This window comes from Macrotis lagotis, chromosome X, assembly GCF_037893015.1.
Source record: "Macrotis lagotis isolate mMagLag1 chromosome X, bilby.v1.9.chrom.fasta, whole genome shotgun sequence".
NCBI classification, from domain to species: Eukaryota; Metazoa; Chordata; class Mammalia; order Peramelemorphia; family Peramelidae; genus Macrotis; species Macrotis lagotis.
In genome coordinates, this window is record NC_133666.1 from 169,061,838 (window position 1) to 169,078,895 (window position 17,058).

The following is a 17,058-nucleotide window of genomic DNA, read 5'->3' on the forward strand; positions in this document are numbered from 1 at the left end:
ACCCCATTGTCTTGCAAAAATTAAAAAAATGTAATGAAATATAATGAGTTAGAATGTAAAAAATTCAGAGAAGCACTGAAGATTTTTATGAAGTGATGTGACCTACCTTTCACACTTCTAAGTAGCTCGACACCCAATGCCCCTTTTCCTTTGTGGATAGTATTAGAATTGATATTGATTTACCTCTCTAAGAAGAACTTAATAACCTGAGATCCATGGGGGTAATTGACCCTTGGAGGCAGAGGAAGTGGAAGCTCTCACTTTAGTTCAATAATGTATTTTACATCTTAAAAACAATTCTTTTTCATTATGAACTATTAATAAGAAGTCATCCACATGAAACAGTGACATGATGTCAACAGCACTGGTGCTGGAGTAAGGGCCAACTAAAATTCAAATCCTACCTCTGACTATTTGACTGACTATTTGAGTCTCTTTGGGTACATCACTTTACGAACTGATACAGAATAAAATAAGCAGAGCTAAATGAATATACACTATGACTATGTAATTTTATTAGTAATATTGGAGTATGAAATTTCATCGATTTATACAGCAGAATTGATAATGAAGCATAATCTTTCAGCAAATAGGCAAGAAGTTTGTTGTAAGGGAAGGTTGAGTTTTGAGAAGGAGGGAAGGATTTTAGAAATGACTGAGATAAAATTATATTATAAAGCATCAGTCATCAAAACTCTAGTAATGGCTAAGAAATAGTGGTGTTTCAGTGGAATAGATTAGGTGCAAAAGAGACAGCAGGAAATGATTATAATACTCTGCTGTTTGATAAACCCAAAGAGTTCAGCTTCTGGGCTAAAAACTCACTCTTAGATAAAAACTGCTGGGAAAACCGGAAGAAACTAGGATTAGACCCACATATAACACCCTATACCAAGATAAGATCAAAATGGGTGCAAGGTTTATACAATATTAGGGGGCAGTTAAGTGGGCAGTGGATAGTGCACCAGCCCTGAAGTCAGGAGGACTGAGCTCAAATGTGGCCTCAGACATTACCTAGCTGTGTGACCTTGGGCAAGTCACTTAACCCCATTGCCTTGCAAAGAAAAAAGACAATATTATAAGCAAATTAGGAGAACAAGGAAGTTTACCTATCAGATCTATGGAAAGGAGAACAGTTTATGACCAAGGAAGAGAGAGAGAACATTATAAAAAACAAACTGGATAGTTTTGATTGCATTAAATTAAAAAGCTTTTGTACAAACAAAACCATTCTAACCAAGATCAATAGAAATGTAATTAATTGGGAAATAATTTTTATAACTAGTGTTTCTGACAAATATATAGAGAATGGAGTCAAATTTATAAAAAAAATTGGCAATTGACAAATGGTCAAATGATATGCAAAGGCAATTTGGAGATGAGGAAATCAAAGCTGTCCATAGTCATATGAAAAATTGTTCTAAATCATTACTGTTTTAAGGAATGCAAATTAAAAAATCTCTGGGGTACTACCTCACACCTCTCAGATTGACCAATATAACCAGAAAGAACAATGATCACTGTTGGAAGGGATGTGGGAATTCTGGAACCTAATGCATTGTTTGTGGAGCTGTGAACTGCTCCAGTCTTTCTGGAGAGCAATTAGGAATTATGCCCAAAGGGCAATAAAAATGTGTATACCCTTTGATCTAGCAATACCACTGCTGGATCTATTTCCTGAAGGGATCATGAAAAAGGGTAAAAACTCCACATGTACAAAAATTTTCATAGCAGCTGTTTTTGTAGTGGCAAAGAATTGGAAACCAAGAGAATGGCTGTCAATTGGGAAGTGGCTCAACAAATTGAACAACTTTCACGAATTGAGGCTGAGTGAGATGAACAGAACCAGAAGAACATTGTACAGCTTAACAACAACATGGGGTGATGATCAAACTTGATGGACCTGCTCACTCCATCATTGTAAAGATCAGGGACAATTTTAAGGGATCCTTGATAGAGAATATCATCTGTATCCAGAGAATGAAGTTTAAACCAAGACCAAAGATTATCTTCAATTTTTTTCTTGTTTTCAATTTAATATTTATTTATTCTCATTTTGTACAATTTTTTATATATGAATAAAATATTTTTGTTTAAAAGTAAAAAAAATACCCCCACCCCCCAAAAAATATAGACTCAACTTGGGCAATAAAGTACAGGGGAGAGAAAAAAATTAAAATTAAAAAATATATAGTAATAATTGTAGGTATGGCCAGGTGGTGCAGTGGACGGAGCACCAGCCCTGGAGCCAGGAGCACCTGAGCCCATATCCGGTCCTGTACACCCAACAATCACCCAGCTGTGTGACATGCAAGCCACCCCAACCCCACTGCCTTGCATAAACCTCCCCCAAAAGAAGGGAAAAAAAGACCTAAAATAAAGTAGAATAGTAATAATAGTAGGGGCAGCTGGGTGGCAGACAGAACACTGGCACTTGAGCCAGGAGCACCCGGGTCTGCATCCGGCCTCAGACACCAAATGATCGCCCTGCTATGCGGCCCCAGGCAGGTCATCCAGCCCCATTTGCCCTGCACCCCCCCAAAAAAAATAATAATAAAAAATGTGCTTCAGTCTGTGTTCCAACATCACCAAGTCTGTCGCGGGTGGATCACATTCTTTATGATAAGTCCATCACAAAAGTTACTTGCAAATTTTTCCACCATTGCCATTGCTGATTGCAACTCCCTCCTTTCCTATTTCTCCACTATCATGTACTATATTTTCTCTGTCTCTGTTGTAGGGTATCTGAGTGGTGCAGCAGACAGATCCCTGGCCCTGGGGCCAAGAGGCCCTGAGCCCCCAACCCACCCACCCCCACCCCCCCGCCCCGGCCCAGCATCTACCCGGCCCTATGGCCCCGGACAGGCCATCCAATCCCAGCCCCTTTCAAGAAGTAAAAAAGAAAATGTGTTATATCTGACCAATCTCCCCCCATGGTCCATCCTCTCCTCCTTCATTCACATCCCCCCCTTCCCTCGTCCACCCCCCTCCTTCTTACTCCAGATGCCTATACCCCATTGAGTATATATGCTGTTTCCTCTCCTAACCACCTCTGATGAGAGCAAAGATTCCCTCCAATTCAGCTTTCTCTTGTGCTTCAACTATAAAAGCTCCTACCTGCTCCATTAACTGAGAAGGTTCATATGAGTATTATCAGTGTCATTTTTCTATGTAGGAATATATGCAGTTCATCATCATTAAGTTCCTCATATTTTCCCCTTCTCCAATCTCTATGCTTCACCTGAGTCCTGTATTTGAAGATCAAACCTTGTGTTCAGCTCTGGCCATTCCAACAGGAACATTTGAAATTTCCCTGGTTCATTGAAAGTCCATCTTTTTCCCTGGAAGAGGATATTCAGTTTTTCTGCGTAGTTGATTCTTGGTTGCATTCCAAGCTCTTTTGCCTTCCAGTATATTATATTCCAAGCCCTATGAGCTTTTTTTTAGGTTTTTTTTTTTGCAAGGCAAATGGGGTTAAGTGGCTTGCCCAAGGCCACACAGCTAGGTAATTATTAAGTCTCTGAGACCAGATTTGAACCCAGGTACTCCTGACTCCAGGGCCGGTGCTTTATCCACTGCACCACCTAGCCGCCCCCCTACGAGCTTTTAATGTAGTTGTTGCTAAGTCCTGTGTGATCCTGACTGCAGCACCACGATATTTGAACTGTGTCCTTCTGGCTGCTTGTAATATTTTCTCTTTGACTTGGGAGTTCTGGAACTTGGCTATAATATTTCTAGGGGTTGGTTTTTTGGGATCTGTTTCTTGAGGGGATCAATGGATTCTCTCCATTTCTATGTTGCCCTCTGCTTCTAGGATATCAGGGCAATTTTCCTGTAGTAATTCTTTGAAAATGATGTCAAGGCTCTTCCTGATCATGACTTTCAGGTATTCCAATAATTTTTAAATTATCTTTCCTAAATCTGTTTTCCAGATCAGTTGTTTTTTCAATGAGATAGATAGTTCACATTTTCTTCTAATTTTTATTCTTTTGGTTTTGAAGTTTTGAGTCCTGATTTCTCATAAATTTATCAATCTCTCTAAGTTCTCTTCTTTGTCTAAAGGATTTGTTTTCCTCAGAGAGCTTTCTTAGCTTTTTCTCCATCTGGTCAATTCTGCTTTTTAAAGCATTCTTCTCCTCAATAACTTTTTGAACTGTTTTATCCATTTGACCTAAGCTGGTTTTTAGCATGCTATTTTCTTCAGCATTTTTTTTGGATTTCCTTGACTAAGCTGCTGACTTCATTTTCATGTTTTTCCTGCATCTCTCTCCTTTCTTTTCCCAGTTTTTCTTCTAACTCCCTCTTGATTTTCAAAGTCTTTTTTGAGCTCTGTCATAGCCTGACCCCAATTTCTGTTTTTCTTGGAGTCTTTAGATGCAGGAGCTTGTGCTTCCTCATCTTCGGACTGAGTGTTTTGATCCTTCTTGGGATCACAGGCAAAATATTTCTCAATGGTCTTCCTCATTTTTTTCTGCTTGCTCATTTTCCCAGCCTGGGTCTGGTTTTGGGGTGCTTCTTGAGCTTTTGGGACACTCCCACAAGGGTCTCAGTGTGTGAGGCTCTGTCCTCCCTCCTGGTGTGTGAAATAAGTGCCCCCCTCTGCCACAGGGCTGAGGTGGGGGGGCCCTGTTGTTCTATGGGGGGGCCTAGACTGTGATCAGGATCTGAATGTGGTCTGAACCCCAGAGTCCTTTCCAGGGGCAGAGGGCAGAGCTCGGCAGTCTCTCTTCACTCCCCTCCCTCAGCTCAATGGGCTCATGCCCTGAGGGCTCCTGCTTGCTGGCTCTGCCTGCTTCTGTTTCCTGGATCTGGACTGCCATAGCCACTGCTGGCTGTGTGCCCTAAGGGCTGGGCTTCACATGCTAGCTCTGGCAGAGGTGTCCCCCCTCCACTGTTCCCCCAATTTGTGCCCGGTGATCCCCGGGGTGCAGCTCAGGAGACTCCCCCGCTGCTGTGAGCCACAGCTCCCAGTGCCCTGGGGCTGCCTCCAGGAGGCTAAAGTTCTTTCGCTCTGGCGGGACGCCCCTCCGACCCTGGGGAGCAGAGCCTTTTCTGTTCTTCTCCAGGTTACCTTGAGTAGGAGAACTGCCTCCCTGGGTCCCTCTGTGGGTTCTGTCTCTCGAAAATTTAGTTAGAGTCCTTAGTTTAGAAGTTTTATGAGAGAGCACCTAACACACAATCCTTTCTTATGGCCATCTTGGCTCTGCCCCCCATCTTTAATTTTTAAAAAGTTTTCTTATGTGTTACATAATTTTGCTATCTTTAATATTTTATTTCTTCCTTAATGGATTTTTTTTTTCTCTCAACACATTCAATTTTGTTCTATGCATATCATGGAAACAAATGTAAACACTATATCAAGATCACCTTCTGTAGGGGGTGAGAAAAAATTGTAAAATTCAAAACCTTGCAACAAAAAATGACTAGTAGAAACTACTATGGTATATAATTGGAAAACAAATAAAATATATATGTAATTAAAAAAGAAATGACAGATAAAAACAAAAGAAATCAATGAGCTATTTCTAAAAGGTGAGTTTAAAGTATATTTCAAATAAAAAGTAGAACATTTGTGTATTTGTGGCATTCAGATTCATAAGTTATTTTTCCAGGTATCTGCTTGTTTCCCCCTCCCCAAAAATGAAAGTAATTGATTCTTTGTCTCCTTATTTTAGGTTTGTGAAGTTTTCAATGCCCAGTGTACCTGACTTCGAAACATTATTCTCACAGGTTCAGCTTTTTATCAGCACTTGTAATGGGGAACATATTAGATATGCAACAGACACTTGTAAGTTATATGTTAATTTATTATTTTCTGTTGAAAATTTTTATGTTTATTATAGTTAACTTGAATTTTTAAAATTTTTATTGTTTTATGTAGTTGCTGGTCTTTGCCATCAGTTAACAAATGCTCTTGTGGAAAGAAAACAGGTAAGAAATTTTATTTAGTGATTAATAGTCTATTATATAATGTTGTTTATCTTGTTTAGATTGAAGGTAAAAGCTAATAATATTAATAATTTATATATAGTACCTCCTGAGCAGTTCAGAGAACCTTTTCCATATCAGTTTAGCATTTGTGTAGAAGAAATGGGCATAAGGAGATTATTTAAGATAATCAAACTAGTCAGCAGTGACTGAAGTTTAAGGTACTTTTCTTAGGACTAAATCTAAATTATAACATATTGTTTTTCTATCACATTTAAAATAGTTTTCAATATGTTGGTCTGAGAGACTAGAATTAGAAAATATGCTTTAGCTCTTATTAAGAGTACTGTAGGGGGCGGCTAGGTGGCGCAGTGGATAAAGCACCGGCCTTGGAGTCAGGAGTACCTGGGTTCAAATCCAGTCTCAGACACTTAATAATTACCTAGCTGTATGGCCTTGGGCAAGCCACTTAACCCCATTGCCTTACAAAAAAAATAAAATAAAAAATAAAAAGAGTACTGTAGGGGTGGCTAGGTGGCACAGTGAATAAAGCACCGGCCTTGGAGTCAGGAGTACCTGAGTTCAAATCCGGCCTCAGTCACTTAATAATTCCCAACTGTGTGGTCTTGGGCAAGCCACTCAACCCCATTTCCTTGCAAACACTTAAAAAAAAAAGAGTACTGTAGTTTGAAAGAAAGACTCATAGTATCAAACCAGTCTCTTAGTATATGAGTTCTTCAGTGTGACTGTAAAATAATGCTGCTTATAAAAATCAATGAGGATTTTTCTTGTAGTCATACCTCTCAAAGTGTAAGGGCCTATATTTGATAATATTTTGTTTCAGTGTTAAGTTCAAGTATGAGATAATGTTCTTGGGAGGAGGGTTTTTTTTACTGTTCTGATTGCCTTTCCCAAAGAATAAATATTAACATTTTTAATTTTATTAACAATGAAAAGTTTTCTAATTTACTTTATATAAGCTAGAGCTTATATATCAAAAATAGTTGTACTTTTGATTTCATCAATATTGCATTCCCTTAATTGATGCAAATCACCTTTCTACATTTCCTTATCTTAAAGTGATTCTTATTATCCCGTTAGTCACCCAAAGAAAGAATCAGCATAGTGTGTTGGTAGTCATTTTCTTGTTCTTTTAATAGTTTAGAGATATTAATATAAAATTGATTGTTGTCTCTTGAATTTGGTACATGCCTTGGTTACTTTATTTTTGTTAGATGTATTCTGGGAAAAGTCTTTCATAATGTTTCCATCATATAAAAGCTTGGTGATATGTCAGAACTTCTTTATAGATTAAAAACTTCTGTGTTTTGTTTGTTAATTAAAAATGAAAACTTATTTATTTAAAAATCAAAGAAGTAAGTATTAGTACTTTGAGAGCCTGACTTCAATAGTAAATAAATAGTCTTCTGGTTTTCAAATTCAGTGCTGAAATTGCATTGGATATTTAAAGGTCAATTTTTCCTATTACATAAAAGCAACGGGTTCCTCAAAGGATATGGAAACCTCAAATTGTTGTTTAAAGGAACCTATCAATTAGTATTTTTTTTATTTGTAAGTGACAACATAAGATCCATTGTGCTGCCATCTATGAGAACTTATCTGAAAGAGATGTCATTTCTGACAGCCCCTGCGAGGAATTGGTATCCTCAGACAAGCCATAGACAAGATGCAGATGAATACAAACCAGCTGACCTCAATACATGCAGATCTCTGCCAGGTAAGAAGTAGTATTATTTAAGATGTTCGATATTTGTGTATTTCATCTCATAAGACCTATAGCTGGAAAATGACAGCTTTCTGAGATTTGTCAAAATTGATAGCTATCCATTTTTAATGATTCACGTAAGGACAGATGATATTAATAGAATGTATTGCTAAGGTACAGCTAGATGGTGAGGGGATAGAGTACTGGCCTTGAAGTCAGGAGGGTGGGACTTTGAATCTGGTCTCAGACACTTGACACTTACTAGCTGTGTGACCTCAGGCCAGACACTTAACCCTGGTTGCCTCATAACCAGGGCCCATCTCCAGTTGTCATGATTCGCATCTTACCTTTTTTCATCATCTCTTCAGGGTATAGACCCAGTAGTAGCATTGATGGATCAGAGGGTATACACATTTTTGTTGCCCTTTGGGCGTAGTTTGAAATTTCTCTCCAGAAAGGTTGGATGAGTTTATAGCTCTACCAACAATGTTATAGTGTCCCAGATTTCCCACAACCCTTCCAACAATGATCATTATCTTTTCTGATCATATTGGCCTGTCTGAGAGGTGTGAGGTGGTACCTCAGAGAAGCTTTAATTTGCATTTCTTTAATAATTAATGATTTAAGAGCAATTTTTCATATGGTTATGGATTGCTTTGATTTCCTCATCTGTAAATTGCCTTTGCATATCCTTTGACCATTTGTCAACTGGGGAATGATTTTTTTTATAAATATGACTCGGTTCTCTGTATATTTTAGAAATGAGTCCTTTGTCAGAATCCTTAGTTGTAAAGATTGTTTCCCAGTTTTACTGCATTTATTTTGATCTTGGTTACAGTGGTTTTATCTATGCAAAAGCTTTTTAATTTAATGTAATCGAAATCATCTAGTTTGTTTTCATATGTTCTCCATATCTTCTTTAGTCATAAACTGCTCCCCTTTCCATAGATCTGACACATAAACCAGTCCTTGATCTTCTAATTTGCTTATATTATTGTTTTTTTACGTCTAAATCCTGTATCCATTTGGATCTTAGTAAAGGGTGGGTTATTCTCTTTTGAGAATTTTTAATTTCCAATGTCATTTCTATCCTGATAATTTCATTGAAATCTTCTTTTGAATCGTTCTTAAATTTCTTTTTGATTTCCCCTGCTCTCTGGAGAGTCCATAGAATTTTCTTTTTAATTGGACATTTTTCATTAACTTTTTTTATTAACTTTTATTAACTTAATTTCATAGTAAAATATTTGTTAATATTATGGCCCTTCTCTAAACTTTTGCTCATATTTATTTCTGTTTTATGAGTCTCATTGTTATTTTAGCTATTTAGGAGTTAGGCTTCTACCCGGTCTTTCTCTTCTGGAGTTTTGTCTTTTGGCCTCCTTTCTTTTTCTTATGTTTCGATTTATTTTTATATTTTAATAAATTTTATTTCTTCTCATCTGTTTTTTTCTTATATTCTTAGTAGCTCATCTCTACCTTCCCTCCTCACTCATGGTCTTTTCCTCATCTGCTGACGTAACATGGACCTTTTCTCCTGCATTATGTATTATTTTCTTTTTTTAAATTTAAAAAAAAAAATTTTCATGGAATTGATGATCAACCTTGATGGACTTGCTCATTCCATCAGTGCAACAATCAGGGACAATTTTGAGCTTTCTACAATGGAGAATATCATCTGTATCTAGATAAAGAACCATGGAGTTTGAACAAAGTTCAAGGACTATTCCCTTTAGGGGGGAAAAAAAAGATATCTTATTGTCTGATCTTGTTATCTCTTATACTTTTCGTTTCTTCCTTAAGGATATGATTTCTCTCTCATCACACTCAATTTGCATCAATGTACAACATGGAAACAAAGCAAAGACTGACAAATTGCTTTCTGTGAGGGGGTGGGGGGAGGGAAGTAAGATTGGGGCAAAAATTGTAAAACTCTAAATAAAATCTTTATTGAAAAGTTTTTTTTATTTGTTAACATTTTATTTGTTTTCAAATTATATACAATAGTAATATGTACCTATCATTTTTTGTAAGGTTTTGAATTTTACAATTTTTCTCCCACCCCCCCCCACAGAAGGCTGTCTGACAGTCTTTACATTATTTCCATGCTATACATTGATACATATTGAATGTGTTATAAGAGTAAACATAAATCCCCTCCCCCCAAGAAGATGAGAAACCTCAAGAATAGAGAGAGAGAGAGAGAAAATGTACTTCAGTCTGTATTAAAATTCCAATGGCTCTGTCTCTGGGGTGAGTTGCTTTCTTTATTTTTTAAGTCCACTAGAGAAGTTGGTTCAATGTTTTTCCCACAGTTGCTATTACTAGCTGTACCTCCACTCTATTCCTCCCCACTCTTATTTATTCTATTCTCTCTCTCTCTCTCTCTCCTTTCATCCTGGCCCTGTCCAAAAGTGTGTTGAATCTGAGTACCTTCTCCCTCAGTCTTCTCTCTCTCTCTCTTCTATCACCTATGCCCCCTTCCCTCCCCCCATTCCGCCTTATCTTGTCCATTTCTTCTTATTTTTCTCTAGGGTAAGATAGGTTTCCTCACCCTATTAAGTGTGTGTGTTATTTCCTCTCTGAGCCATTTCTGATGAGAATGAAGGCTCACTCATTCCTCCTTGCCTTCCCCCTTTCCATTCCATTGAAAAAAACTTTTTCTTGTGAAATTCTTTGTGAAATTCTTATGTGAAATTTCTTAGCTTCTTTTTCTTCCTCCCAGTACTTTCCTTTATCACCCATTGACTCCATCTTTTTACTATCTTATACCATTATATTCTGCTCCTTACTATGTCCTGTTTATATATATGCCCCTTCTAACAGCTCTTATAATTGAGAAAGTTCATATGAGTTAAAAATATCTTCTTCCCATGCTGGAATACAAACTGTTCAATACCATTAAATTCTCATAGTTAGTCCTTCTCTTCCACTCCCTCTATGATTCACCAGAGTCCTGTACTTGGAGATCAAACTTTCTGTTCAGCTCTGGTTGTTTCAGTAGGAAAGTTTGAAAGTCCCTGTTTTATTGAAGTCCAACTTTTCCCCTGAAAGAGGATGTTCAGTTTTGCTGGGTAGTTGATTCTCAGTTGTCAACCAAGATCTTTTGCCTTCTGGAATATCATATTCCAATCCCTGAGAGCCCTTAATGTAGATGCTGCTAGATCCTGTGTAATCCTGACTATGGAGCCTCAGTAGTTGAATTATTTGTTTCTGGCAACTTTTAGAATTTTCTCTCTGATTTGGGAGTTTTGGAATTTTGTTATAATATTCCTGGAAGTTTTTCTTTTGGGATATCTTTCAGGAGGTGACTGGGAATTCTCTCAATTAATTTCTGTTTTACCCTCTGCTTCTAGGATCTCAGGGCAATTTTGCTGTATTATTTTTTGAAAAATGAAGTCTAGGATCTTCTCCTGATCGTGGCTTTCAGATAGCCCAATAATTTTTAAATTATTTCTTCTGGAATTGTTTTCAGGGTTGGTTTTTTTCAGTGAGATTACTTCAATTTTCTTCTAATTTTTGAGTTTTTTGGAAGAGTTTTATTTCTTCCTGATTTCTTGCAATGTCATCAGCTTCCTTTAGTTCCATTCTGCATTTGAAGGAGTTATTTTCTTCAGAGAGCTTTTTTATCTCCTTTTCCAGCTGTCCAGTTCTACTTTTTAAGGCATTCTTCTCATTTGCCTTTTGTTTTGCTTTTTTCCATTAGGCCTAAACTGGTTTTTAACGTTATTTTCTTCAGTATTTTTTTGTATATCTTTCACCAAACTGTTGATTTGGTTTTCATGATATTTCTGCATTGGTCTTATTTCTCCTCCCAATATTTCCTCCATCTCCCTTAATTTCTTTTCAAAGTCTTTTTTGAGCTCATCCATAGTCTGAGCCCATTTTCTATTTCTCTGTGAGGTTTTGTATACAACTTTGATTTGTCATCATCTGAGTATATGTTTTGATCTTCTATGGGACTAAAGTAATTCTCTATGGTCAGATTCTTCTTTTTCTGTTGTTTAATAATTTCCTTAGCCCAGGACAGCACTTCCAAGGCTTTGGGGTTTTTTTGGGGGGTACACCCCACTGGGACCTTTATTCCTTCAGGGTCTTATGCTCTCTTGTCTGTGCTTTGATACGTAGATGCCCCCCCCCCCACTTCCCTCTGCCCCTGGAGCTATAAGGAGGATCTTGCTATCTTAGTATGGAAACCCAAACTGCAACCTGAATCCGAGTTTAGGCAAACAGTCAAGTCCTACCCCAAGGGAGAGAAGAGAAATCTCTACAGGCTGCCCTGACCCTTACCATCTCTGGGGGTGCAGGCTGCTTTCTTCAGATTCTTACTGCAGATTCTGCAGCCAGTGCCCTCATTCCACACTCATTCTGGTGTAGCAGAGTTCTCTCACCAGCCCTTAAAGCTGTTGTTGGTGATCTCTGGGCTGCAGTGTGCTACAACCATGGCTTTTTTCCCAGCCCCCAGTCCTGGGAAAATGTACCTTTTCCATGGAACTTCTAAGTTATCTTGGACTGGGAAAATGAATCACTCAGTCTTTCTGTGGGTTCTGCCCCTCTAAATTTTGGTTAGAGTCATCATTTATTGGATTTTGTAGTTTTGGGGGTAAGGAATTCCCAGGAAATGCTGCCTTCATGCCTGCATCTTGGGTTCACCCCCTGCATTGTGTATTCTTAGCCTCCTTTGGTTGTTTAGGGATTTGGGGGAGTATTACTGGAACTTGACACACTCTTTTTCTTTTCTTTTCTTTTCTTTCTTTCTTTTTTTCTTTTTTTTTTTTAGGTTTTGCAAGGCAATAGGGTTAAGTGACTTGCCCCAGGCCACACCACTAGGTAATTATTAAGTGTCTGAGGCCGGATTTGAACTCAAGTACTCCTGACTCCAGGGCCAGTGCTCTATCCACTGCGCCACCTAGCCGCCACCCCCACTCTTTTTTCTGAAGCATTTTTTCTTAACCTGGAGTTCATGGACTTAATATTTTGATAATTGAATTTCAATATAATTTATTTCCTTTGTATTGCTATGCATTTTATTTTATTTATTTAAATAAATGTTTCTGAAGAAACTTACTCAGATACCCAAAACACACATTAATAACTAACATTTATATAGTACTTACTAAGAACCAGCCATTGTGCTAAGCACTTTACAAATATTATCTCATTTAATCCTCACAATAGCCCTGGGAGATAGGTTACTATCCCCATTTTAAAATTGAGGAAACTGGACAGCCAAATAGTGCAGTGAATAGAGCAGCAGCCCTGGAGTCAGAAGGACCTGAGTTCAAATCTGGCCTCAGACACTTAATAATTACCTAGCTGTGTGACCTTGGGCAATTCACTTAACTCTATTGCCTTGCAAAAACCAAAAAGGAAAAATAAAGTAGAGGAAACTGAGACAGAAGGAGGTGAAGTGATTTGTCTGGGGTTATACAGCTAGTAAGTGTCTGACATAGGATTTGGAAGTCCAGCTCTCTCTGCTTGCTTCACTACCAACTGCCCAAGCAAGAGGACAGACCCAGGCTAAATTTCTAAAGCTCTTGTTGTCAGGTATATAAGCCCACTCTTCTAGTGGGTACTGCCTTGAGATGTGTTTCTTCTTTCACCCAACCCCCAATTATACTTCCTTTGCATAACCATACCCAGTGCCCTTTTTCCTTTCTGGAGAATGTTAAAGTTCATGTTGACTCACCTTTTTAGGAAGATCTAGATGGGCAGGGACTCGGGTCTTGAGGGTTCTGGTACTTGTTGAAGAGCTCTCACTTTAGTTCAATAATGAGTTTTACATTAAAAAAAATATTTCATTATGAACTTAAAAGTCATCCACATAGGCACAGTCGCATGGTATCAAGAGCACCGACCCTGGAGTAAAAGCCAACCAGAATTCAAGTTTTGCCTCTGACATTGTTTGAATTATGTTGGGTAGGTCACTTAGGCTCCCTGAGTTTTCAAATGATGGAACTTCAAAGGGTCTTTCCAGATCTACGCCTTTAGTCCTATAAACATTTCACTATATAAGAAACAGAAAAGATGATTGGTATATAAAACCATGAACTTTGATTTAATAAGTATATATATGAAATTTTATATGGTAGTCACAAAATTGCCTTATTTGGATATCCTTCTAAATTAGTTTTGTTTTCTTCTTTGCATTATCAATACTTTATTGATGATATTTTCTAGTTTTGTCTACTTATTCACTTCATTCATGCTTGGAACAAATAAGAATACTCAAGTAAAGCAAGTCACCACACTGTGTCTGAAAATCTTTGTTCTCTTTTGTACTTCTAGACCATCACCTCTCCAATGAGAAGTGGAAAGTGTGCTTTGTTCTTATACTTCTGAACTCATGATTGATTAGAGCTCTGAAGTCTTTTAGCAATTTTCTTTTCCATTATTGTGGTCATTATTTAAATTGTACTTGTAGTTCTATCCATTTCATTTTCCTTCTGTTTGTACAAATCTTTCCAAGTTTCTCTTACTGTGTCTTAGTCATAAATTCTTATGGCACAACAATATTCTAATGTTCATGAACTCAATTAATTCTTCTGTTCCCTGGCTGATGATCAATCACCTGCTTTGTTTCTGATCTTCTTTTTCAACATAAAGAGCTATTATATGGTTTTGTTTTTGTTCACAGTTCTTCCTCATAAGAGCTTAATAAATGTTTGACTAATTTTTCCCTTTGTTCTCAACTTCTTTCCTCTAAATTATGCACTGTCCAATGACTTTTGGGATTATGTTGCAAATTGTTTTCCAGAATGGTTGAATTCGTTCAAAGTTCCACCAGTGCATTATTTATTAATATGCTTGTCCTTCCACAGCCCCTCGACCCCCACCCCCCCATAGTTTTGTTTTCCTCTTTGCCAATTTGATAGGTGTGAGGTAGAAACTCACAGTTGTTTTGATTTACATTTATCTTATAATCAGTGATTGGAAGGAATCTTTCATTTGGTGATTAAGAAGTTCATACTCTTATTCCATTTATTCACTGGGGAGAACTACTTGGTCTTTTAGATTTGTGTTTATTCTCTCTATTGTGCTTAGATTCTTGCACATAGCATGCTCTTAATCATTGTTTATTGAATTGAGATTGGAATTTGAATTTCTGAATCATACAAGCAGGCATAGAATTTTTATCATCTACCTACAGCTGATAAAAATTATTTTTGGTAGCTGCTATGTATTTTCATGAAGTCTTGTGGATTTCATTTCTTAACTGAAAATTAAAGGGCGATTTTCAACCAAAACATAAAACAAAGGAGGCTAACAGGCCAGATATAGAAAAGAGAATATTAAGTAGTGAGGACCAATAATTCATAGGAAACTATCAAAAAGTAGAGACAACAGTTAAAGCCATGTTTTTTCATGTCTGTACATAAAGTTCAATAAACTAAAGATTTTAACATAATGAACTAAATTTGACTTCATATAGGTTATCAGTGAGACTTTTGACAGGATGGAACTTGACCAGAATGTGACTGTGGAATAATAAACTTTATAAAGGGAAAAATATAGATAAAATAGGCAAGAAACTAGCATTATATTTTAAGAAGTTAAATTCTGATGAGGAAATCCAGAAGCATGGTAGGAAAATATTTGGGGTAGAATAAAGACAAAAAAGAAATAGATGATATGTGAATAGAATATCCTATCATTCCTCTATACAGAGAAGAAAATCATTATAATTGTACCATAGAGGATACAATTGTGAAAGAAGAATTCATTTATTCTACATGTGCTGGAATGCTTTCTTTTCCAAATCTGAACAACCACTATGTTAGTGGCTTGCCTTACTGAGAATTTAATTCTTCAAAACATGAATAATAAGGGGAACTTCTATGCTGTACTTGATTTTCCCCAATAAGGAAGAAAACTGGTTGCTGAAGTAGAAACCATCGGAATCTTCAGAGGAAATATCTACTCCCATCTCTTGCTAGTGGAAGAAAGGACAGTGAGGTGTGGTTTGATGTGTACCATAAGTTCAGGAAAGAATTGACTTCAGAGTCAGAGAGAGGGAATGCTAAGAATCCTCTGACCCAAAATCTAATAGGTAAATCAACCCAACTGGATTGGAAAAATGCTCTCAGGCATGAAATTTTGATGACAAATTATTTGGATGTGGAAAAAAAAGTTCTCAAAAAAGAAGCAGATGTAGATACTATGTATATAGTCACTTTGAATTATAAAAGATATATTTAGTGAATCATAAGCAGATAACTGAGGATGAATGAAGAAAAGTGGCATGGTCCTAAGGAACATCAGGAATTCTAAATGAACTGGGGCTGAAGACGACCACTGGGTATATACTTTTTTAATCAGTGATGATGCAGAGAATTCTTGATACGGAAATTGCTTCTACTAATGCAGATAAACAAGTCATTAAAGAATTGGCTAGGAGTGAGCCCCAAAAGATTTTTGAATCACTCTGGCTTACATAATTCGTATGTGTCAGAGGCAAGACTTGAACCCAAGGCTTCTTTACTCCAAGACCAGCCAGCCATTCAAAATTTGAGGTATTTGAAGGGCTTTAATATGGAATTCCCCATCCCCAACTTTTTTTCCCCAGAAGATAGAACTATATAGAGTGATTTCAGAGAGATATAAATGGACTTGATGAAAAGGTGGCCAAGGGGGAGGGGGACCTGTAGCAGCATGAATCTTAAAAATTAGAATTGTCCAAAAGTAGAATAGAATGATCTAAAAAGTAATAGGTTTCTTATAACTGGAGATCTGAAATTAATTTAATTGTCCATATTGATAACCATTTGACTGAGTAATGTCAATTTCTTATGAATGGTTAAAAGAGTAATGTGCTTTCTCCTTCAAGTTTAACTTTTCAATTAATATTTTATTTTTTCCAGTTACAGTAAAGATAGTTTTCAAATTTCAATTTTGTAAGATTTTAAGTTCCAATTTTCCCCCTCCTTCCTTTTCCTCCCAATGACAGCTAATAATCTTACATAGGTTATACATATACAATCATAGCTTTTAAAAATATAATGAATGTAAGCTTAAACATATTAACACCATTTCTCCTTCCATCCCCCCCCCAAATTCTTTGGCTATGAAATTACTTTTATTCATTAATATAATGCTTGGGTCTTTTCTTATAGCTTTGCTTATTGGCAAAATGCTTTAAACCTGCCCTTCCCTATCTGGATGTGGATATGATGGACATTTGTAAAGAGAATGGAGCTTATGATGCAAAGCACTTTTTATGTTACTACTACTATGGTGGAATGATCTACACGGGGCTAAAGAATTTTGAAAGAGCACTCTACTTTTATGAACAGGTAATTATTTCTTAACTTTTATGAGCAAAGGAATACAATTTTGCATATTTGATATAAAACACTAGAGTTTTATGCATAGGTATTCCTTTTCTTTTGTTATCATAAACAATG

General features: G+C 36.9%; 1 protein-coding gene across 1 annotated transcript in view; it reads left to right on the forward strand.

The window, feature by feature from the left end:
* Window positions 1–17,058, forward strand: part of COPS3 (COP9 signalosome subunit 3) — a 41,842-nt gene that overhangs the window by 13,544 nt on the left and 11,240 nt on the right. Inside the window, exons 3-6 of the mRNA XM_074207628.1 lie at window positions 5,676–5,788; window positions 5,882–5,931; window positions 7,574–7,666; window positions 16,768–16,947. Coding sequence (XP_074063729.1) covers window positions 5,676–5,788; window positions 5,882–5,931; window positions 7,574–7,666; window positions 16,768–16,947 — 436 coding nt within the window. The remainder of the gene's footprint in view (window positions 1–5,675; window positions 5,789–5,881; window positions 5,932–7,573; window positions 7,667–16,767; window positions 16,948–17,058) is intronic.